Genomic DNA, 24,173 nt, shown 5'->3' with positions numbered 1-24,173 from the left:
CAAAAATAGTTCATCACGATAGACTCTCCCCAGTAATTTCTAATGAGTTACCGTCAACAGACATTGTTCCAGTGTCACCCCATTCTGAGAGAGACGAAGACACCCTACCCTGCTCTAATGATTTTTCTTCAAATAACAGCCTGTCCTCAGATTCAGGTTCCTCTTATTCAGCTTCTGAAGACAGTGATGTTGACGCGGATAGTAATATTCAAGATAACAATCGACGTTATCCTCAACGAATTCGAAGAGCAAGACAGATCCCAGGAAGCATTCCTTGGACTGCATTGACTATATAATCTAATGTAGCCTTGTGTTGTTTTGAAATTTTTGAAATGTTCATTGTTTTGTTAGGGAAGGGGAAATGTTGGAGTCTGGTGTTACCCCCTGACACCTATATGTATATTCTATAACATTGTACTGCATAGTCATTCTGTGATAGTACTAGTTGTGTAAACACCAATACAGACTCTTCTGTTGAGTTATTCCAAACATACTTGTGGCAGGCGCATCGAACTCAACAAATGTTCAGACTTATTGATAAAATCATACATACAAAATTAATAAAAACTTTTAACTTCTTAGTAAAATTTTCAAAAATTTGAGATGCAGTAAAATGTGGCTCTTGCTGCCATTATAAAATAACCAAGACGGTTAAGGACCCACCCCCCCCCCCCCAAACAGAACTTAAAGTCTTATGGTATTTTGCATTAAGTAAAACTTGGAAAGTTCTGTAGATTATGACAAGGATGTCGACAAAAAGACAAACTTTCAATCGAAGAAAAATTAAACTTAGATCTAACATAGAATTATCAAAATGCATCTCGAAATAAGAATTCCGAGTTAAGTTATAAGCCAGTGTGTGTAAAATCTGTTACTTTCCTGTCGCACTTTTTTAACGCTACATATCTAAAAATCTCTTTTGCCGTGAAATATTGGAAAAATTACCACTTTTTAACTATAAAGTCTGTACGATTATTCGCAATAAACTTCTATTCTGCTTCTTTTGTTTTCATCTTTTTATCTTTTTTGTGAAACCAAATCATCAGCTGGGTACATTTATTTCCTTGCAAGAATTATCGACCTATATTCTGAGGTTTTATACTAGGAAGCGTTTCAGAAAAAAGGACATAAGTATGTTTGGAAACGTTTGCTTTTTCAAAGCCATTATTAATTATTTTTGCACTTGTATTTGTACTTCTCATAAGTCAAATCAAAAGAATCTTCCAATGACATATACAGTATATACTATACAATGACAGACAATACAGTACATACTATATTATTTAACAGAGTAAACTTTTATAGTTTGCAAAAAGGCACCAGAAGTCTCCTAGATGTAAAATTGTCTTTGGAGAATGCTCTTCCGTATCACTGACCCCAAGACGGAATTTTCGGCATCTAGTTTCGTCCACCACTGATCGATAAAATTAAATATGGCAAATGATTTTAGAGCTAATGGTGTATCAATTTGCTCAACTTCGTTAACGAACTTTGATAATTAAGATCTATTAGGATGAAGGTCTACGATGCTTGCTGTTAGAGAAATTTTGAAGGAAAACTTTTTCTTGTATCACTCCTCAGCCGGGGGATTATTTCCCTGCCTATGTCACTGGTCAAGAAGAAGCTAAAATGATGAGACCCAGTCAAAGCAAAATGGTAATATATATTTATATATATGTTTCGATAAAGACTTTAGATAATGTACAATGCAAGCGAATAAAATGCATTATTATGGTACAGCCATAAGTAATCTGGGTTTATATCGCCTTTATATATGCTCTTAAAATATTACAAGCACTGGGCAAAAACAGTCTTATAAATGATTCACTCGAACTCGCCCCCCGAACTTTTTTATCCAAACTTTTGCTAAATAGTATTCCTAGCATCAGATAAGAGCAGATTATCTAACGACAAGAGATTTCATGTGCTTTCTGACATGACTACACGAGGGACCTACAAGTGAATCGTCTGAAATCGTCTTTTTCCATTAAATCTCTCCAAAAAGGTTCCTCTATAAATAACATCGAATTCAGGAATGACTGTAAACTGATCAGGATCGTTTAGCACTAGATAAATTACGAGACTAGATTTAACCTTAGGGCTGAGATTTCATAACTGAAATGCAGCCCCTTAAAAAATTTCGCTGGCGATCACATAAAACTATTAACATAAAATTCTGTCCATTACTAGCGCATTCATTCCAGCTCCATAACCCGCTTCATCGGTGTAAATTAAAACAAACCACATACTCTTGGTAAATCAACAAGAGTAAGTCTGTTCTAAATCATTGGCGTAGGAACCTGAGGGCTGAGGGGCCCCACTATTTTGGTGAAAAGTGCCATTTTCATCTGAAAAGTGCCTTTTTTTGCATGTTCCTAATGATACAAAATGGTGCCCTTTTCGCTGTGTTTCCTCCCATTTTTAACATGTTCCTACGCCCAAGTACATATATAATCGAAGAAGTGCAACTTATTACCAACAAAATTCCAAACATCAAGATCGACTTTAAGGTTAGTCTATTAAGATAACTTTATGACGATATGTATCCCGAAAATATATTTACTTCCATGGGGTAAGTCTTTATCACCTGGTCAAGTGAGTGTAGGCCGAGTCATCATAACCTCGTTTTCAAAGATATTATCGCCAACGCTAAATTAACCGAGAAAATCGTAATCCTGTTACCTAAATGTGAAAGAAAAAGATAAAAAATGAATTCAATACTGAAAGCTGTAATCGCAAAGCATTAAAGGGATGTCTGGGTATCAGCAATGGCACCAAAAAATGATACAGCTGTTGAGAGTCATAAACGTGTTAAATTAATTACGGTTATAAAAATGAGCTGTAAAGCTTATCAACATTACAAACTCGATACAGCATACAGCGCAATTAAGAAAAATTACTTCGACTGAAATTCAAATCGTTAAATTCAATATCTAAGATTTTTCGCTCAAATATTCGATATAGGTCTTATGCTAAGAATTTCTGTTTTGCATAGAACAGAATGAATACTTCAAAATGACCAGTCGAACAGATTTCGACAGAGGTCACATGTGACGCAATTGATGGGAATATTGGCGTTTTGTCCTTTTGATTGGCTCAAAGCTGACGCCGACAGCTGCCGTCTGTCACTGAATACGGAGAAAAATTAGGATACTGATTAACCATCGAAATTCATACCAACAATAATTATCAAGGTTACCGACTGCAACTTATTACTTCGGTCGAAATTTTAAATTATATTTCTCTGCTTCTTAAAATAAAAAACAGCAATGTTTGGCGCCAAGAGCAGCAAAGGCAAATTCTTTTGACGCTGAAAATTAACCAGGAAATTGATGTTTGCTTCTATGTTACAGTTTCTGCCAAAGATTTTCCCAATATCTACGCGTTTTCCTCTCGCACATGCTCTCCTCTCACGCGCATGCGTGCAAACTCTTCAAATATCAAGTCATCGTCCTCCGCTCTTCTTTCTGGGCCACTGTTTAAAAGAAAAGATTGTTATTACAACGGAGAAGTGGCTGGTGGAAATACAGTAAAATATCCAGCTAATTCCTCGTGACACATTTGGCAATTTTAAGTACAAATTGCTAAGCTGAAAAATATCAATTAGATGAAAAGAAATTTAATGCCTTCAACAAGTAAAGCACATCTCACCTTGTGTCGAACGTTATCAAGTCACTGTCGACTGGGGGCTCGTTCTCGTCTCCTGGAAAGTGACCACATATGTTCATTATTAACATTAGAAGAAAATTAGACGATACAGCTAAAACTGTTCCAAACAGAAAGTGATCCAGAAGAGTGACCATGTTATCGCAAAAACAATTTTGCTTCTTCATCTTTGACTTAACATGTATAACCGCAAAGCTGAATTTTTAACATGTATATAGCTTAATTTTTTAATTGTTTCCATTTGAATATAATAAATATTCTCTGAAATGTTTCAGTAAGACAATGAGACTATATTTGTATTTTTTGCTTTCAAATACTTTTACCTGAATAATTATATATTCATTGTTAATAAAATTTTCTTTGCATGAAGACTCGATGCTTTGGGCCTAGATTGCCTTTCCAGCAATTTATCATTGCTGTGACAGGAATGAATAACAATGAAGAAGCATGAAATACCTCCAATCTCTGACGGTCTTCTCTGAGGTACTGGAGACGGTGATGGCGAGACATCTTCAGGTGGCTTTGGATGTGTCAGCATAAAAGGCAATTCAACTGTAAGGTCCCTACGTTTGGAAGATGCCTCTTAGTGGAGCCATGCAATCTTTGAGATTCGCTTACATACTTGGTTAATGTTGGGATTTTAAGCAAGGGAATAATTAAGAAAGTGGCACCGGCTACCGTACAGGGGAATAATACAGGGCACTATATAACTTTCTCTAGATAATATTTACGAATACGTAGCATACCACAAACATCTTCTTATATCACAGAAGCATCGTGGCAAGCACATTTTTGCACTCAAAAGCCAAAATTGACACTTACCCGCCAAATTGCACAATTAAGCGGACTTTAACTTTGTAATGAACAATAATCCCCAGATTTTCTCTTGACACAGACGGATCAGTTCTACAATTGGAAATAATTATCAACGATCAATAATAAAGTATAATATACCGATCTAATGAAAGTATAAATCAACATGAGGAGTGGCTTTTGGAGCATTTATGTAAGAAGTTCTCTCCATAGCATGGTTTTTTCTCTCAAATAAGTTTAAGATAGTATAATGCTTCTGGTTGATTGACTAGATGGCGAAGTGAAAAAAATATGTAAAATATCACACTGTACAATACATTATTATGTAGAAAAAAGGTTAAATCTGTTGACCATTGGCTTGGATAGCAAGTAAAAGACAGGGGAATTACTAACGGATTTGGCTTTGCATAGAACAATGTTAGGGCTATTTTTACTTTACAGTGCAGAAAAAATAAATGGCATACATTGTTGATGATGCAAGATTTGTATCTTCGTGTTTTAGCTGTCCATCTAATGCTAGGCCCCTCTTGTCCTAAAATATGAGTGTTAAGGAAAACTTTAAGCTGAGAATGTTTCAACATTTTATCTTGTACATAAAAAAGTCTTATACATCAACAAGTCCGGGAAACTGCATCAGGAAATTCAATTGAAAGTCTTTTAAGGGCTAAACTAAACTTACAAACAAGAACACAAGCATTCAGATCGAGTTTTTATCCTAACTGGTTATTCGAATGGGAAAGGTTTGACCCTGCGATCAGACTATCGAGCTCTGTAAATACTTTCAAGAAAATCCGTCTACCACCAAAGCCTGTCTATCGTATTCACCACCCAAAAGGATTATCTATATTAACACAGCTACGTGTCGGGTTAATTAAGTTGAACTTTCATAAATTTAAGAATAATTTAACCCCTTGTGATACGTCGAGCCCCTTGTGTGCAATTAATGACGGTGTAGAGGACACGGAATACTATTTCTTGCTCTGCCATACTTACGGAGCAGGTAGACGGGATTTTCTCAGCAGTATAAATGCGATACTGTAGCCTCATGGTTTAATAAAGCTATCAAATGCAGATTTGTTGAATGTCATCCTATGCGGCCATGAACATTCAAATGCTAGCTTATATCCATGCCTCCGAACATTTTGAATAAGAAACAAGACTTGTAAGAAGATTTTGAAAGAAGACTTGTAATTCTCCTTTCTCGGAATATCTCGTAAGTTGTAATTCTTTCTATTTTATTTTGTAAAATCATTATTGTATTAAATAAGTATCATTTTGTAGTTGTGTTTTAGATCCATGTTAAAAGCCAGGGGGTAGTCATGATATTTTGCTCCTCCTGGTATCGTCTTCGTAGTGTCGTATAGTAGTAGTTCGTTGGATAATAATTCGTTATTGTAAACATTTATATGGGATAGAAAAAAAACTTACCCTGTTGTTAGCTAGAAGTGGTCTTACACTATAGACCTTTGACAGGGTTCCACTTGAGCCGACCGGAAATCCATCCCTGTAAGCAAGAGAGCCCTTACAATCAATGCAGGTATTGCAACAAATAGGGGAGAGACAACAAGGAAAACATGTAGTTTCAAAGATGCACTGAAGGTGGTGACTGGAAGAACAACAGAATGTACAACATGTACAACATGAAACATGTAAAGCATGTACAACATGAAACTATCTGCAACATGAAAACCTTTCCCAGTAGTGAATCTTCAAGTATTTTTCAACAAGGCTTTTATAAAGAAAAATCAAACAGAAATAAATTCAGAACGAAGAAAATTGCCTAATTAAAAATAACTCAAAGCTTACTCTGATTCTATTGTCGCAACTGGGCATTTGTACTGTGCAGTTGAAAATAAACAGATATCCGCATACTGCCTCACTATAATAGGAAATATAGAATAGTACTTCAAAGCTAGAATGACTGAGTGTATCAGAAAAGCTGCCTGAAAGAAAGTTCTTAGGAGGAAATTCAGCATTTTGTTTTGGCTTCAAAAAATCTTCCACTTTAATGTAACTCTTTCACTAACACATAAATATAGCTTCCAGCAAAAACCAGTTTTACCAATAAATACGCATTCTAAAAATGTATAATTGTAAACAATTAGTGAAAATAATCAACAAATCATAAAATAGTGTCTTCTGTTCTCTACACTGGCAGGAAGCGATCAACTAAATCCACTCAGGAAATAAATCAACTGATTTTCTAGCAGGCTTGATTAATATGGCCTTTGGTGCTCAAATAAACGAGATTTGAATACTGCTGACTCAAACAATCGCATGTCATCCAGAGTTGTTTATGACCCCAGCTAGGTCTAATAGTTGCACTGACTTCCATACTCTCTCTTGCATTTCAAGGCCATGTGTATACCTATAAAGCATTGAGCAAAACAAATACCAGTCAGTTTGATCCCTTTCAGCGTCTTTCTTGACCTGTTTGATATATGTACGTTCACATTGATTGCTTCGCCATGGTAGTACATCTAGGGAAAAAAGGGTTGAGAAATCAGCTAAAAAAACCCAAAGAAAAATTGTAGAACACCAAAGTTAAAAAATGACCAACTAGAAACGAGGAAAGAAGGAACTGGAAATAATCTTAAAAATCGAATGCAAATAATTGATGCAGCGCTAATACGTAGCCTGGGGCCAAGGACTTCTAAAATTGATGCTTGAAATCTGACGATTTGTCACTCAAATTCAAAGTGTATCTCCATTGTAAACGGTCTATGGCTGCACCGGATAATAATTGCTCCAATAACCCAGCGCCTATACAAGAGCTCATAAAATATTTTTCTTTCTGGGAACCTGGGAAACAGGACATACATTTTTCTGCTAGGTGAAAACATTGTGCATTACCAATAGTACGCAAACATTTTAGGCAAGGGCTTCTAATTTATTGGGTCTAGAGAAAATTTCCAATAAAATATATAATTTGGTTGTTTATTGCATATTTTTTGTCTATGCGAAAAAGTCAAACTGATTAATGAACCAAATGGGGATATGTTTACTGACTGGCAGAAAACTTCAACACAGATGGTGCTCTCCACAATTACCTGGTGTTTTGGGAAGGTAAAAGATGCCAGCTTTAGGGAAGATGAATCTGGTTACCTGTTTATACTTATCAGCCAGCTTTTTTAGCCTTTCATTTCATATGATGGGTACACATGTCAACATGATATTTTGCAATAATAAATGGTGACATTTCTATATACAAATGATGATCTTGAAAAAACATCAAGATGTAATTCAGTATCAATCAAAAACTGCCTATCAAGACCTCAGTCAAGACCTCAGTCAAGACTCAAATCAAGTATTGCATTGCTAGCAGGAAGAAAACTTAGGATGCATGTAATTTTTATTGCTATTGATCTTTAAAGATCCAAAACAATAGCCTGGTATAAGGCAACTAAAACAACAATTTTCAAAGCACATACATTGCTCACTTCAGGTATGCAGCTTTATCTGTTAAAAAAGTCCTGGACAAAGAAGCTGAAGGTTGCTTCCCAGTTTAATAATTTTTAGTGATATTTGACAAAGGAGCTGGTTTTGCTGTTGTTTTTAGCAAGTTTTGCTGAAAACTTTCTGCCAAGCCAAACAAATTTCTGGGAATCTAGTTCCCAGGCTCCGATACTTTTTGCAGCTCTGGCCTATACATCGCGAGACTTGGACTGACAAGCGATTTTTCTCTCACTTCTTCACAACCAGAAAAGCGGAAAGCAAAGTTTAACAAATTCAGCCACTGTTAATTCAGGCCTTGCACTTTGTATTTGGACCAATTGATAAAGAATTCAAACAAAAATTGATTCTTGTTACAGAATTGTTTCAGAATGCATTTTGTTTCAGGGATGCTTTGTTGGCTATAATGGCGACTTTTCATTTAAAGGGAAAATACAAGTCAAGCATATTCAAAGAGCTGGTGTTCCCTTGAAAAGATTCTAGCCATTAGTCATCATGTATGTTTAAAATTAAACATACCCCTTTATCTAAACTTGCTTCTAAAAACAGAGGATGTGGACACATCATAAACTCTTTGGATGTCTCAATCATGGGCTAGAAAGAAAAGATAAAAACAAATCGATAAAAACGGGGTTCTTAAGCTGAACAAATGAATGAATAAATTACTTCACATTCAAAGATTTTAGATTGTTACCCAAGAAAAAGGAATTGTTACCAAGATCAACAAATAATTCAGCTTTCTTTAAAAGCAATGATGAAGATATCAATAATAGCCAGGCAATTGACTTTTTACAAATTCAGCTAAAGTATGAATAAAAGGGTCGGTTTGCTGCGGCAACAGCTGAAAGAACACCTTAGCGTGGACACTGTTGAAAACACTTTACACTGAAGAAATATTCAACATAGTGCGAGAGAGTTCAACTAGTTTGACGATTCACGAGACGTTGGACAAAACTCATTGACAAGGAGATACAAATAAGCATTAACAGAAAAAATTACCTGGGGGGCAGGAACAGGAGGAGCATAAGTTATTTTCCTTATTGCCAGTCGCACAGAATTTCTAAAGAGAAACATTTGAAAAATTATCAATTTTTCCTCTCTGGCGCTCAGACAGGACAACAGCTTTCAACAAGGGACCACGCATACAAGATAACACTACGCCCTAAAAATCCCATAATGCACGGCTTGACTGTCCCTTTCATTTACTGCCAGCTTATAGTGGCATTGGGTGCAGATTCACGAATTGCAGAAACTTAATGTTCATAAGATTGACGACATGTAGTGCGAAGCAAAACGGGTACCTTTTATATTCTTTTTCATCTGATGTATCGGACATGTATACTTTCAACTCGTAGTCTACGCCGCAAGGCTGAAATCGAATTAATTTTGTTACAACGAGAAAAGAACGAGAAAAGTAACATAGTACATAAAATGATGGTAGAGACACAGAGAACACCACAAAGTCTCTATACTAGTGTTTACTCAGAAATAAACTAAGTTAGAAATAGACGCTTTCATGCAACTTTCACAAAGATAAGGCCTACCGTACTCTATGTAAGTACCTCGGTTTACCATTTGCAAAGATAGGAGACAAATTTCCCCGTTATCAGAAAGTAGGCAACTGAAGCAATTATTGTCATTACCTTCCCGGTATCTCCAGGCGCTGGCTGTAAAGTGACTGATGATGGAGCACCTTTGGTCAGCTAAAATAATAGTAAGTAGCAATCAATTGGAGAAAGCCTGTACGATTTTTGAAAAAAAGCAGGTTTTTAAAAACATGTCTTAGGAACAATGCCGAAATAAAAGAAAAATGGATAAAGTGAAGTCAAATGTAGCTTGAAAAGATAGTAAATTTTTAGCTTTTGCAGTTCTTCAGACACATTCAGTCAATCCAGATGTTGCGTTCTTAAGATGAATTCTTCTCAGCGGCATTATCACCAATTATCAACTGGTTTAAAAAGACACCCGCTCCAGAATTTTCATTCGGGATTTCATAAAAACCAAACATCTAACAAAATCGAGGGAGAAGAAACTTGAAAAGCAAACCTGAAACTTGAATGGATAAGCATTTTTGCCGAGCTTCTTCAGAAGTCTCTCTTGAAGCCGTGTCATTGGAGCATCATCTTCGGGTCTTGGAGGGTAAACCTGTTGCCGTGCCTGTAAACAAAACGCTTCAATTAGATGAAGTTTGTCACTGTGTGACGAAAAAATTTGCAACTAACTACGCGGGTTTGCAAGAGACCCCATTCAGTGATTTCATGTGGAAAGATCTTTACATTCTATGGTCAAACACTGCAAAGTATACAACATTATATCTTGTAATATCAGTTACACGGCAAGATATGCAATGACAGCTTCGTTGAATTTTCTATAATCATTTGCTACAAACAAGCAGTTCAGATATCTATAAAACACCAGCAACTTTGATACTTATTCATCTTATAGGTATATGCAACCAGAACCATAATTATGTACACCATTGAAGGAACATCTAAAAAAACAAATACATACAAGGAACAAATCTTTCCGGAAAGTCAAGCCAAGCACATCCAAATCTTCTCTGCCGTACCTTAAGAAATAAAGTTTCGTATAAGTGTTCATTTTATTATATATTATATCCACTGTGGTTTAAACATGACGCAAAAATGTAAAAGACTTCATACTTTTCAAAAAACCAACAACAACATACTAACCTGAATGCCGCCAACACATGGACAAAAACTGAAAAAGAAATAACCTGAATCATTCCTTGAAATAAATTGAATTGTACATAAATTACTTCCTTTTAGACCTATTGAGAAATAGATTGCAAAGGGAGGGAAAAGGAAAGATTTGAAAATAGCTATTTTCACCAGATTTATAAGAAAGTAAATAAGCGGCACTATTGTAGTTACAAATTATAGAATATTTCACGCTTTTGAAATGCTTGGATTTATGTTTTTGCAAGAAATTCTATGAAATTATAATATGCGATGCTTCTCATCAATTTATATCAACAGTTCATTTCTTTTTACGGAATAACCCAGCGTTCAAATGAATAGGAAGCTCTGATGAATAGGGAAATCTTGTTCAGCAAAAAGTTTATATCTAATGTTTAATCACCGTATTTTCACTAATAAGCACGGTTTTGGTTTATGGAGAAAGGCGAGAGAAAGAGAGGTAGGATGCTACTTTGAAATTGAAAAACTAGTCTTGAGATGAAGAAACATCTAGCAGATAGGCCAGGTGGCTTTGTCTGAAAAATATCGGGTAAATCGTTTAAAGATGTTTAGACCATGGAGTTATTTAAATTAGCGTGATATTTAGCATGAGAACTGGTTGCCAACTTAAATATTCTGACACATAAAAAATTGGATGGCTATTAAGTGGTGTCATTAAGAAGCCATTAGTATTTCACGAGTTAATATAATCCACGCAATCTTGCTTTATCATGTCCCTTTGACCAGTCTCAGGTTAGATCAATCAAATACATCTGCGATCACAACTACTTTCTGTTCTTTCAAAAAATACGAAGCACGTGGTCATAAGAAGCTAATCAAATTTGTGCAACTTAACAACGCAGGATCGTGGTAAAATTTTGATACTGTGTTTAGAGCGTGGAAAATAGCATCCTGAACGTAACATAAAACTACTATTTTGATTCTTTTAGACAAAAATAGTTGGTTCATACATCCTCTAAATATTTAATGAAAAACGCAAATACGCTTCATGTTCAGCTGACAATTTCAAAGCAATACTAGCCTAAGGGCATTGAAGTTAACATGAAGTGGGCCAGTTTTCACGGGTCACATCGAATTCGGAAGTGTTTACGCGAGGACGCGATTTTTCCCACTCAGGTGGAATGGCCTCTTATTTGAAACTTGTAAATGAGACTTTTTTAGTTCTTGGCGGCACAATATTGAACATCAGTTTTCCTCAACGATGGCGAATAACAATTTGATTCCTTTTCTTACTGTTAAATTATGCGGTATGCTCGGATTCGTACTTCAGTTACACGAATTTTTGATTTTGTGCTCGATCTATAAAAAGTATGCAATCAACAGGTTTGCGTCCTTTCAATCGTGAGAACAAAATTATCTTTTGTTTCTTTATACTTTTGCTACGGTTTTAGCAGAAGAGCCCGAACTGTTGCTGCCGATTCGTACGACGTTATGATTTGGTTTAGCGCTAACTTCCTTTACGCAAGCGCAATGACATTCAGTGAGTGAGCTAGCCCACCTGATTGCGCTTACATGGATAACTTCCATCCCACCTGACGCAGATCCCACCTATCCTTTCTCGCGTATCTCACCTGAACGGGCTGGCCCACTCTCCATGTAAGGGTAAAAAACCACGGACGTTTACATGGTTTTATATTAATTCCGATCAGAATGCAAAGAAACTATCGATAAAAATTGCGGATCTACTAATAATCAAGGATTTACTACTCGCGAACCAGCACTTCAAAATTAAAATAAACGAACCATTCTTTTTTCAGTTGCTACAAATTTCCCTTAAATACCCTGAAAATGTATTTTTGTTTGTTCCTCGATCTTAGATTTATTGGCCTTTAAAAATTCATTTCAATTTTTTAAATTTGGTTATAAAATATTTCTACCGAATTTTTTGTCAATATTCATTTTAAACCTAATATTTAACATGCAATTCTCCTATATTAATAACAATAACATAATTTAATCGATCATTTGATTAACTCTACTTGCGCAATATCAATGTCCTTATACAAATAGTTGACGTTTCGTTGTTATTGTCAACTTGGTCTGCTTTCTTCGCAAAAAAGAATTCAAAAAATCATAACAAACGTATTCCTGCAACATCAAAAACGAAACACCATGCATATTTATTTTTATTTTGTGAAAATATCAGAGAGGCAAATTTCCCAGTATTTTACCCTAACATTTTGTTTAACCTACGTAAGTTAGAAGCAGCGACGCTTTAATTAATCTCTTGACACGTAGAGTTGGATGTATTGTATGCGACCAGGCAAACTTATCGAATTGAACAAAGGAGAAAGAATGAACTGACAGTAATTATCTAGAATTAAAATACGACTAGAGGGTCTAAGAGAAAGGTATTTTTGGAAAAATGAAACTGGCATTCTAACTGTAACGCGTACAATGGCTCGACAACCTAATTGCGCATGCTGTTTGACTACAATTGTGGATAATGGCCTAGTCAGTAAAACATGGTCGGTCGTCTCCCAAATGATAAACAGTGTAAATGTGGTGCTGTGGCAAAAGGAATGACCAAGAGTCAGCCCATGCTAGAATGAATGGGAACGAGCCACAAAAAGCCGTTGTGTGGACAGATATTTTCTTCGTCAGCGACAAAATTCTGAATCGACAAAACTCACCATTTTTCGCCCTTACATGCTCAGGGTCAACCAAAACAACACCATCTGTAAGCAAAATAAAACAATTAGAATTGAAAAAAGTGAAGATTCAAAATATGTCAATCAGCCTACTACAAAGCCCGCTTTGACAATTTTCGGCCTTCAGAACTTACAGAAAAAATACTTAATTTTTTTTCTGGCTTGAGATGCACTTTAAAAAAGTAAATGCTTACTCCAAACCAAACCCTTGGCTGCACAACCCCTCACACGTTCAATCCGATTTTGACAAAATGTCGGGCCAGCCGATGTTTCAAAACTAAGGAACTTGCATCTACATCAAAACGTAATTTGCTCTATTCAGCTAAAGCCGGAAGATGGGTTTTCAAAACCCGCAGAAAAACGGAAGAACATCTAAAACAGTTTCTCATACGACAACAGTGGTCATGTCTGGTTGAGAAACGCCCAAACAAGGATGTTTATTTGACGTGTGAACAGGGACGAAAACAAGTCGCTAAATTTGGGGGTTGTAGAACGATGAAAATTTCAACTTTAATTGAGTAATTTTTCTTTCGACCTTTAAATCTACTGTACCTACAGAATAGTTTTTGTAAATACCCCTAATTCCAGATTTCTTTATTATAACCAACACTTGGTTTTTTAAGAAGCGTTGAACATTTCTAGTACTGAAAGATTCTTAATTTTTCATTTAACTGACTATCTACTGTAGTTTTTTCCTTTTTTCTTGTAGCTCCCACTTTAAATTTTTTTGATCAGTACAGGATATTAATTTTTCAAAACTGTAGGCTCAATACTGATTGTAAAGTTTCAATTTTCTCATCCGGAAATTCACCTTGCCTGTTAAAAATAATTTAATTCAAATTAAATCCCGCCAAAAAGAAAGTAAACGATGCAATTGTGCAATTCAAGATCCAGTTGATACACAATAGAAACCGATTACTGGATGGGTCCACTCCAACCTGTCATTTTAATAAGATAAATGTATCTACATTTAAATTCCCAAAATTCCTAAAATATAAAATTTACAAGTTTGGTTTAAAAAAATCCAAGTAATCTGTTAAGTTTTCCAACTGAAATTGGATTTTCCAAACTTCGGGGGACGTCACACCCCCACGCCCCCCATTATCTACGTGCCTGCGTGTGAAGCAACACAGAACCCTAGAGTAATAAAAAGGATGCGAGGTGCATCTCAGGATGAGAAACGCTCTTTGTTTGTGCTTTTCAACCACTCGAAAGACTATTACTGCATAACAAGCCCTTCGTTGTATTTCCAAAAAAGACCACAGACCTCCCAATATGCTCGCATTGGTGAAATTTAGCAATTTAGACGATTATTATTCTAACATGTAAAGTTTATATAACATTGTTATAAAGGTTAAAAGTCAGAGCTTTATTGCTCTACAATGCCAAAGACTTGAAAGTCAAATCATATTTCAGAATTCATATGGCTACAAAACAGCAATGAGAATAGATGGATTCATGGGATTAAAACTGCTCGTAAATCCATTTCGTTCTGTAGAAATAAAAGCAAATCACCAATCGTAAAAAGAACTCTAACGAATGCTAAGACCCCGTTTACACTGTGCCGGATAAAATTTATCCGCATAAAACTTGTTCGGATTGATTTGTGTTTACACTATGCCGCACAAATTTTGTCCACTTTGCCCTCCCGTTTACACTGTGCCGGATAACTGCAGTCACATGAGCTAAATCATGCACAGAACGCCCAAAATGAAGTCTTCTCTGGGCAACAAAATAAGAACAAAATTCCCGCCAACGTAAAAAGACTTCATTCGCTCTTCAGAATCATCTGCTTCTCTTTTAGACAAATCCAAAGATGTTGTCAATACAAATTAGACCTAGTTTGTTTTAATAGTTTGTTCATGAAACAAAATGACACTGAACTAGCAACGAAAGTAGGGAAAGCTGACAAAGAAGCCAATTTTACGTGGACTGGCAAGATACTGCACTTTTAACATGAGTATTTATCGACAACAAGGCAGCCAAGATGGCGAAAGGTCTTGATTGGGAAACATAAAAAAACTAAATTGGATGAAATAGCCAATCGCTTTCGAGCAAGATACGATGTGGATAAAATTTATCCGGATAAAAGCGTTTACACTGTACCACATAGCTATCTGAAATAATTTAATCCACTTTCCTAGGTGAACTAATTTTGTTCGGATAGCCGCTCTCAAATTCGTGCGGATAGCGTCTAGTGTAAACGCGACGCCTATCTGAACTAATTTTGATGCGGCCAAAATATATCCGGCACAGTGTGAACGGGGTCTAAGAAAATAAAGAACCCTGTACCGATTTCGTACAATAAAGAAACATGCACCTACACAGGTACCCCTTGAGACTTGCTTAGCAAAGATTTGAATTTTTTTTTTAAGGAAATGTGGACATTCGAAGATAAAAATCATTTCGATAGTTTAATCCAAATACATTTTGGCTCCAAAAAAGTTAAGAATAGAGATAATTGCGTTCGCACGGAAGGTATAGTATACTAATTCTTGTCATATACCGCATTAAAATTTTACCACACAATCGCAAGCTTTTGATCTGTATAAGAAAGGACAGCGAATCATTTCGGCGGGTTTGCAAATAAGCCAATCGATTCTTAGAGACTTCCAAAAATCATAGAATTGCTTTGACAAAAAAGGAAAGGTTTGCAATGCATGACAATGGCTATATGATTTGGATTGAATATCGTGTATTTGTTTGTATGTACTGTCCAAGCGGCCTCTTTCGATATGACGTGTCCTGTGCAAATTTTTTTCAAGACCTGTATTCGCTTATCTTCAAACATGATTGAAATGATAACGCCAGACCACCAGCCTAATGATGCGATCTGGTAAATAAAAACTGCAAACTAACGCATAGAATGTAGGCAAACGAGTCCTTACTGCTCTGTCTCGTTTATTTTTGAAAAATTCCAATAAATTTCAGCAGACAAAGGAAATAGCGATAATTTATGGATACAGCTCTAGAGAAACTTATGAGTCTGAAAAGACACAAAAATATAGACGACTAGCATGATTAGCCAATTTTATGAAGTTTGCCAATCGAAAGAAGGGCGCGGGGCCTTAAAAACGATAAGAAGCAGTGCAATTAAATGGTTCTTCTAGCAGCATGTTTTTGCAAAATGTTATAAAGCTCAAACGAATTCTTAAATCTTGATTAGCTGACCAATGATTTTTATCATATTTTTCACAAAATTCTCCGCAAACGTTTTACAGGCAGATTTTTAGATATAACATGGCATGGATAAAACTTCCATTTGACAGCTGGCTTGATGTTGGAGCGCTTGACCAACATTTTTAAGCGCTTGACCAACAACTTCATTGCTTTTGCGACAGTAAGCTTCTATACAACGCAAAATACAGCTGCACTGGATTTTCATTATTTACCAAAATCACACTCAAACGTTTGAGGCTAGGGGGCCGACAAACGCACTCTAAAATGCAAGATTATGCTGTCTGCTCATAACAAACTACTATTACATGTATTATTATTCTGCGTAGACGAAATATTTTTAAAAAAAAGTAGAGAAATGACTTGTGTGTGCTCCACCTAATGCTTTCAAAACAACTTGATTTAAGGTAGAACGAATAAATCTACTTACCAATAGGTTCGATGTAATCGATATGATCATAAAAATCACGTTTCCCAATATAGACAGTTAACTGCAAGCAAAAGAAAGACATCAGTCAAATAAGAAAATGTAACAGTAATTGAATTTGAACAAATTAGAATCATAAAATCCAATGATATAGTGATGTAGAATGAAATAAGCTGATAAATTTTCCTATCTAAAAAGTTTGTTGAACAAACTACCACAAAAGCGGAGGGCTGCATGCGTTGGTGACACCATTACCCACCCAGCCAAATAAACAAGTGAAAAAGTGTCTTGTCGTTCTGAATAGTTCTGAATTCATTTTACTCTGTTATTATTTTGAAAACTTTTTGGAAAAAACTGTTTTTTGCAGTTTATTTAGATAAAACAGGCTGGAAAACCGATGAGTGTTCCAACTTATAGGCCAAAACGATGGCATATCCCTGAGGTTTAAAAACCATTCACTTTCGGAGTTTAAACTGTGTTAAAACTGTATTCACGCCTTGATAACATTGATCTTCTAAATTTCATAACACACAAATACCTTATAGATTTTTAAATATATACAGAAAGCTGCAGAACAGTAGAAATTTGGTATACAATAAATGTGGAACAGAATTTGGATAAAGTACAATACCAACAATAAACATGTAAGTCATGATACAACATGAGGTCAATCGTTTGAATTGAAGAAATAATGAAAAGTAATAGAAAATTAATCCAATTGACAACAAAGTCAGCAGATATTTAATTAAAGACACTTGATTGACCAGTAAATGTGTATTTCAATTTTAAGCAATTTGGGTATCACAGTGTTTAACACAAGGTGAAGTTTCTTGGATATAATCTTTGATGAAAAATTCCATACGAAAAGTAATTTCGTTAAAAAGCTACAGGTTTTCATCGAATACCAAATCCTGCTTGACCTTTGGTGAAGTTTTATGAGTTTATGGATCCAAGAAGGCTTAGTATCACATAGGCACTTACAGAGTTGTGGCCTAAAATGGTGGCAGTTGTAGCGAATTGCTACGATATTTAATTTTTTCTTGAAGAACAGTGCAAATGTCTCTAAACAGAATTTTTATGTTTCATGAAACATAGCAGATAGCAACATGGTATAAGGCAATTAGATTGCAATTTCATTATCATTATTTTTAAGTGAATACCCTAACACAATATACCAACAAAGCAAACACAATATACCAACCAAAAATTTTCATAGCAATGGTAGATATAAACATACTTTCCCATTTGGTGTGCTTTTCTTGAAAACCCTGATGAGAAAAAAAACAATTTAAGAAGAACAATAAAGGACCATTCCAGAAGAATACAGCTAAAGTAAAAATTCTCAAAAATTCAGTAAGGTTTTTCAAGGCTTGTGCATGGAATGCAGAATTGTACAATGGTGGGAAACTGATGCAGAAAACCTGCTTCTCAAATCTTGACTTGAAGTTAGAAAAAGCTATAACCAACAAACAAGTAGAATACCTATTATTTAAGAAAATATTCAAGCAGAAACAACCCTCTGAAATAAAACTGGACACTGATCTTGAAGTTCATCTCATGTCAAGTGCCTGACAGCTTAGTTTGCAAAATGTTTGTGCAACCATTTTAACAACTATCATTTTTAAAAAAAACTCATGTTAAATAACAACAAGCATTGATTGGTTAATTCATTTTTAACTGTGTACATATGATTTGAGAAAACTAAACAAAAGGTTATTGAGCTTGTTGCTTGTACAAATGTTTAAGCAAACAACTACCTGTCTGGATAAGGAAATAGAATACCTTTCTATTGACATGATTGTCAGTAATGCTGCTTTTAAAAATTTACCTATAACACTCATAAGTAAAACACAATAACCACTTTGATTATTTTTTGAAAAAATATCATATCCCAAGCTATTAAAATCTGCTTAGCAATTTTTGCTTTGATTAATTTAATCAAGGCCAATAAAATTACTTAAAGTAATAAAAAATCTTATTAGCATGGCATTCAGATAATTAGTAAGAGGAGGAAGGTTTGTTTTTAAAGATTTTACTGTTACAGAATTTACACAATGACTTGAAGTTAAAATGTTTCATAACATAGAAAAATGAATGTTGAATGAAGAAATTTTGCTAGTCCTTTTCTATAGGACTTAGACACAAACATGAAATTTATATTCAAAATTAAAAGCTTAGCTTGTCCAGACTCTGCTAGAGTCATCAGTTTGCAAAAGTGGATAAATCCAAAAACTATAAGGAAAACTTACAAAATAGTAAAAGACATCTCTGTTCATATGGTAAAGCCCCCCTCCCCCTACATAGGATCCAACCCAAAAAGATCTTCACCCATGCCAGCAAAGATTGGCCATGCTTTTACAAAGGACCTGATGGGCAATACCACACTTTGATCTGCTGGCTATAGTTAATTAGCTCTGGGTTTGATCTCAAAGGTCTGGCAGCAACAGGTAAAATGAAAATGATCTAGCATAATCAGCAAGTATATGCTTATCTAAAATGACACCTGGAGTTGGACTTGTAAGGCTCTAACTTGCAACAAAAAGGAAATTGTTGCATGCTTGGGTACAAAAATCGTTATTGGGCTTATGCTCATTTATCGCTGTTTGTTAGAGCAAGAAAAGGAAACACTCAAAAAGTTCCTTTTCATTGACCAGACAAACAAACTGCCATCTTCACAATATCAAAAGCAAACAGATCCAAGGTGCCCCAAATTGAGAGTGGTGAAAAAAAAGTATCAAACAGACATAGGGGATTTCAGTCTTCTTCATAAAGATATTGTAATGTGTGTGGTAAATCGCACAAATAATATATTTCATGTGTGTGATTCACACTCTTACCCAGGGTCTCCAATAACACGAGGCCAGGGAGCCATGCCCCCTTCCCACTTTTTGTACAAAACAAACAATATTTTTTACAAAATATTTTGTTATTAGTCTTTATTTTGCCCTTGTCCCCCACTTTCCAACTTGCGTCAGAGCCTATGTTAGCTATCTTTGTTTATTTTTGAAAACATTACTTTTGGTGAGCGTTTTTGGTGGGCGTATTGCAGCCCATTGCATGTATTTTCAGAAATTAAAAACTTTCCCTCCAATTCTAGACCCGAAAAAGTAGCTTGTGAGCCCCCTATCCTAAAAACATATGAAGAAATTAATGCTGGCGGAAACATTTTACAGACAAAGATTTTCCGTGGAGGGAACATTTGAAACAGTGAAATTTGCGATGAAAAAGACAGTATTGTTGAAAACTGCCTTTTATGGTGCTTTTATTGACTCCAAGCCATAAGGTATTGATGATGAGATTTGAAATTTTGGTACGTTAAATTTGCCGCATATATGCAGTTTTTGGCTCCACCTAAAAGCTATTGTAAGAATAAGGCAATGTTGCTCAACTTTTGGAAGCAAAACTTTCAATATTTTGAAGAACTACAGTCCTAGAAAGGTCAAAAACAATAGTTTTATCATCCCAAACTACCCTAGATCTATTTATCTCCAGAGATTTTGGATCTAGTCTTACGTAAACACTCATCAAAAAGTTTTCGATTGACAATTAAATATATCTTAAATTTATATCTCAACAAGGAGTTTCTTGATTTAAGTCTTTTGGTACTACTCTTTATTAAAAGTTTTCTAACTTATGACATATCTATCTCTAATGTCATTTGAACTTGTTTCAATCAACTCTGCGACAAATGACTTCTTCCATGATACCATGCATATAAAATATGTACAGGTTAACTTACTGTGTGATAGTGGTTACTCAAAACTGACACTCGAAGATAAAAAAATAAAAAGCAAAATTAACAGGCTAACCACAAAACTTTCAGATCCGAGAGACAGGTAGCCAATAGCTTTATTGTGTTACATTGCACATTTAATCAAATTTATGAATGCCGTAAACCAAATGATACTCAGAAGGGTTATATCTTAAAAACGGGGGTCTCCTACAAAGGCAGTTTGTCAGGCCAGTTGCAGTAATAAAGGTTAAAAATTTCTATCAAATGAAGGCGATGCATAAAAAGATTGCTTTGATCGTTGGATTGAAAAGGAAATTACTTTTGAGTGTGTTTCGGTAAACATTAAATCTGCAACCCGATTATGAGAGCTAGACTATAACGCACACATTTGAGAAGTAAAGAAGTCTCTTTTTGAGTTTCAAAATTTGTTGAACTTTAGAAAAATGTTAAATTTGGATATCTAATTGTTTGTAATAATAAAAAGGGCCTAAGCTCATCAGAGAACTTTGATAAATAGCTCTGAACTTGACAATAAAGGAGGCAAAGGTTTCATCAACAAAAAGCATCATGAAAAACAAACAAGGAATTTTTGCACTGTCAGTTTACATTGAACTAAAACTACAACATCCATCACTTCGGCCAACATTTAGCAAATAACGACAAATTAGGAAAGAATGTAAAAATCACTGATACAAGAAAAGGGTGAACAAGATAGGGTTTAAGATGAAGTGGCCTCTTTAATTTCAATAAAGACATTAGGCTAACATCATTATACAATACAATAGCATCTAAAGCTAGATCAAACGGCTTTTGGGTGGGAGGCCTTTTAGTTTTCAAGGCACGTACAATATCTTGGTAAACTCACCTGGTCCCTGGACGCTTCAAACTTTGTAGATCTCCTTGCCCAGATACTTCATTCGCCGATCCGTTCGCCTGACTCATTGCAGAGAGAGTTTCCAACGATAAGTTTGACTTTTTAGTTTTCGAAACCGTACCACAAAATGACCTTGAAGCGTCCGTTGATAAAAAACGACAGGCCTTTTATCTCAAGAAGGTCGGGTTAGAAATTGAACAGATGCTGGCTATCCGCTGCTCCGCTCTACCTTCTTCTAGGTTAGGTCGTGCATGTTAACGAAGAATTTTCAAAGCCTTTTTTCCTTTCACGCGGCAATGTTTCACGCTTATTAGCCAATGCCTCTCTTAGTTCTTGCAATCACCAAGACACAAATTCTTCCTCCGGACCAACTTCATCCGTTTCCTGCCGCTTGATCATCAACAAGTTTATGAAGGGTTTCATTCTACCGCGAGGTGTTTGACCAGCGTCCACAAAACTAGACGCATGCGCAGATGCATGGACAGCTTAGAATCAGAATCAGCATTGTGGAATCAGTCACGAAATTTCTATCTTTCCTTATATATTAGGATCGCTACCGTCCGTAAATCTTCGAATCCCCCTTCACCTCCCCCCTAATGGCGTAACGAAGACACTCGGGGGCCGTAGCAATATCATAAAATGGGACCCTTAGATAGAGGTGGCGAAGTGAGCTTTACAGGTAAATTTTTGAAACTATACCATTTAGAACGTCAAGAAATGCACGTCTTGTGGAAAAGATAGTTTTTGCGTAGAAAAAACCAAAAGTAAGAGTAAGTCTAGCATTGTGAATAAATTGCGTTTCTAAATATTTTGGGGGTAAAGCCTCCGTATCCCCCCGCTTCCGCAGTCCCTGCAAGATACACCACCGCTACTCCCCGCTTCCGCGATCCATGATTGATTACACATTATGCGGCGAAAGAAAAGAACTAAGATAAAGGAGACGTTGACGGAAAGACTGCCGAAGAAAATGAAACTATCAATATTTTCAAAACTAAAATGTATTTCTGTGCTTTGATTCATTCTTTGGTATTATATCATTGAAAGTGTTATTAAGTAAATTACAAATGAAATGAACTTCAATACAATGAATAAGCTACGAAGTGAGCTATTGCCTCCCAGAAATTTTCTTGGCCCCTTGCTTGGCCCCCCAGTTTTTACAAAAGCAACTATTTAAAATTTGATGTTTTTTCAATAGCTGTTGAATCGTTTTTTACTTTGTTAGGGTTGCTTTCTTCTATTTTGCTCAATGCGTCCCCTTCAACATATTGTGGTTCCTTACTTTTTAGTTACTCGTTAAATCGCTGCACTAAAACCTTTCTTATTTTATCTCAACATTTAAATAGATTAAGCTGTAGGATCAAGAAATTATTAACAATTTGAAAATGTAGCCTCAGATTTTCCTTCTGTTAAAATGTATTTTAGATGCTGTATGTGTGATGAAATTCAAGTTGTGTAGTGCACAAGTCTGAGAGAGACTACTCGATATACTTAATAATATATTGCAATCAATCTTAAGCCAGCCCAGCCTCTACCAAAATCACTGCTTATACTTTTGACTGAAGAAAGAAAATTTCAGGTCACTGATGTATCCACAAATTTGCAACCATTTCAAAACTGTTGAAAAACTGTTGATAGTTTTACAGAAATTTACAATTGTAAAAAAGAATCTAGAAATGGGGATACCTTAGTCATCATCACAAAGATTTGATAATCTGTGTGAAATTGGTTGCACTAGAGCAGAAATATCTCTTGAACAGTCGAATTCGTTGAAATAGACCCTGTTTACACTAGCACGGATCCAAATGTATCCGTACCCAAACTAGCACGGATAGGCTTTTTGTTTACACTCATTTGGGTTTGCTATCTGGACCCGTGTGGGATCGCTTTCCAAGGTGTACTCACTTGGATCCGTTCCCGTTTAGGTCTAGTGTAAACGGCTGAAACCGAACCAAACCAAGCACACTTTGGATACGAGGCATGAAATTTTCTCCTTAAGAGGTCAATTGTTTGCGCCAAAATCTCGAATTTTATATACAAACAGAAAGTTCTTCTTATACTCATAATGTTAGTGTTATGGTTTAATTCCTGGCTGCAGTATATTGCTTTTCTATGTGCTCAACACAGGATTCGTCAGTTGAGACTAGCTTTGGTTATATCTAAACAAAGCAGCCTGGGACTAGGCCTACATCATAACTTTCAACAACAGCGACATAGGCACCGCAAACCAAGAAGATTCTGGCAATGACCAGGAAGAACCCGCTTTTGGTAGTTCCTGAAGAATAGTACGAGAATTTAAGACTAACTACGATCGTTCTTGCAAAAGCGAACAACTCACTTGAGAAAGCCTTTGTCTGTTGAAACCCAATGGGAGGTCAAGTAGCCGAGACAGTGGACTGGATCCGTGCTAGTGTAAACGCGATCTAAATTGGATCTGTTCCAGTGTAGACAGCAACAAAACTGGTCACGGATCCAAAGTGGATCCGTACCCATTTGGATCCGTGCTAGTGTAAACGGGGTCTAAGGCCGTTTACGCGCAGCACTCATCATACAGCAAAGTAACTACTCTCCCACCCCCATTCTTTTTGCCACAGTCGACAGCCTTTCTGAACCCTGTCTTCGTCTTGTTTTATTTTCTTTTCACCTTTTCTTTTGTATTTTT

The 24,173-nt window shown here is 35.8% G+C and overlaps 1 protein-coding gene across 1 annotated transcript; it reads right to left on the bottom strand.

The window, feature by feature from the left end:
• Positions 1-1,643: 1,643 nt before the first annotated feature.
• Positions 1,644-21,939, bottom strand: LOC135684931 (beta-arrestin-1). The gene is made up of 19 exons (XM_065200639.2): positions 21,506-21,939; positions 18,145-18,175; positions 16,911-16,971; positions 13,286-13,330; positions 10,626-10,653; positions 10,444-10,501; positions 9,979-10,089; positions 9,576-9,635; positions 9,234-9,301; positions 8,932-8,992; positions 8,452-8,526; positions 6,875-6,959; positions 6,286-6,358; positions 5,908-5,983; positions 4,944-5,011; positions 4,489-4,572; positions 4,123-4,229; positions 3,652-3,703; positions 1,644-3,475 (listed from the first exon to the last, which is right to left on the bottom strand). Exons 1-19 carry the CDS (start codon positions 21,580-21,582, stop codon positions 3,379-3,381), a joined length of 1,317 nt encoding a protein of 438 aa, XP_065056711.1. The 5' UTR covers positions 21,583-21,939; the 3' UTR covers positions 1,644-3,378.
• Positions 21,940-24,173: the final 2,234 nt, after the last annotated feature.

This window comes from Rhopilema esculentum, chromosome 21, assembly GCF_057945365.1.
Source record: "Rhopilema esculentum isolate cy_ngs chromosome 21, ASM5794536v1, whole genome shotgun sequence".
Taxonomy (NCBI): Eukaryota; Metazoa; Cnidaria; class Scyphozoa; order Rhizostomeae; family Rhizostomatidae; genus Rhopilema; species Rhopilema esculentum.
The sequence above is the reverse complement of the archived record's forward strand: the minus strand, read 5'-3'. Positions and strand labels throughout refer to the sequence as shown.

Bases quoted from the DNA above. Each gene is read 5' to 3' on its own strand.
- LOC135684931 (XM_065200639.2), bottom strand. From the start codon at position 21,582: ATGAGTCAGGCGAACGGATCGGCGAATGAAGTATCTGGGCAAGGAGAT. The intron at 10,654-13,285 runs GTGAGTTTTGTC...TTTCTTTTTCAG, and splicing joins GCATGTAAGGGCGAAAAATG to TTTTTGTCCATGTGTTGGCG. The intron at 10,502-10,625 runs GTTAGTATGTTG...TTATTTCTTAAG, and splicing joins CATGTGTTGGCGGCATTCAG to GTACGGCAGAGAAGATTTGG.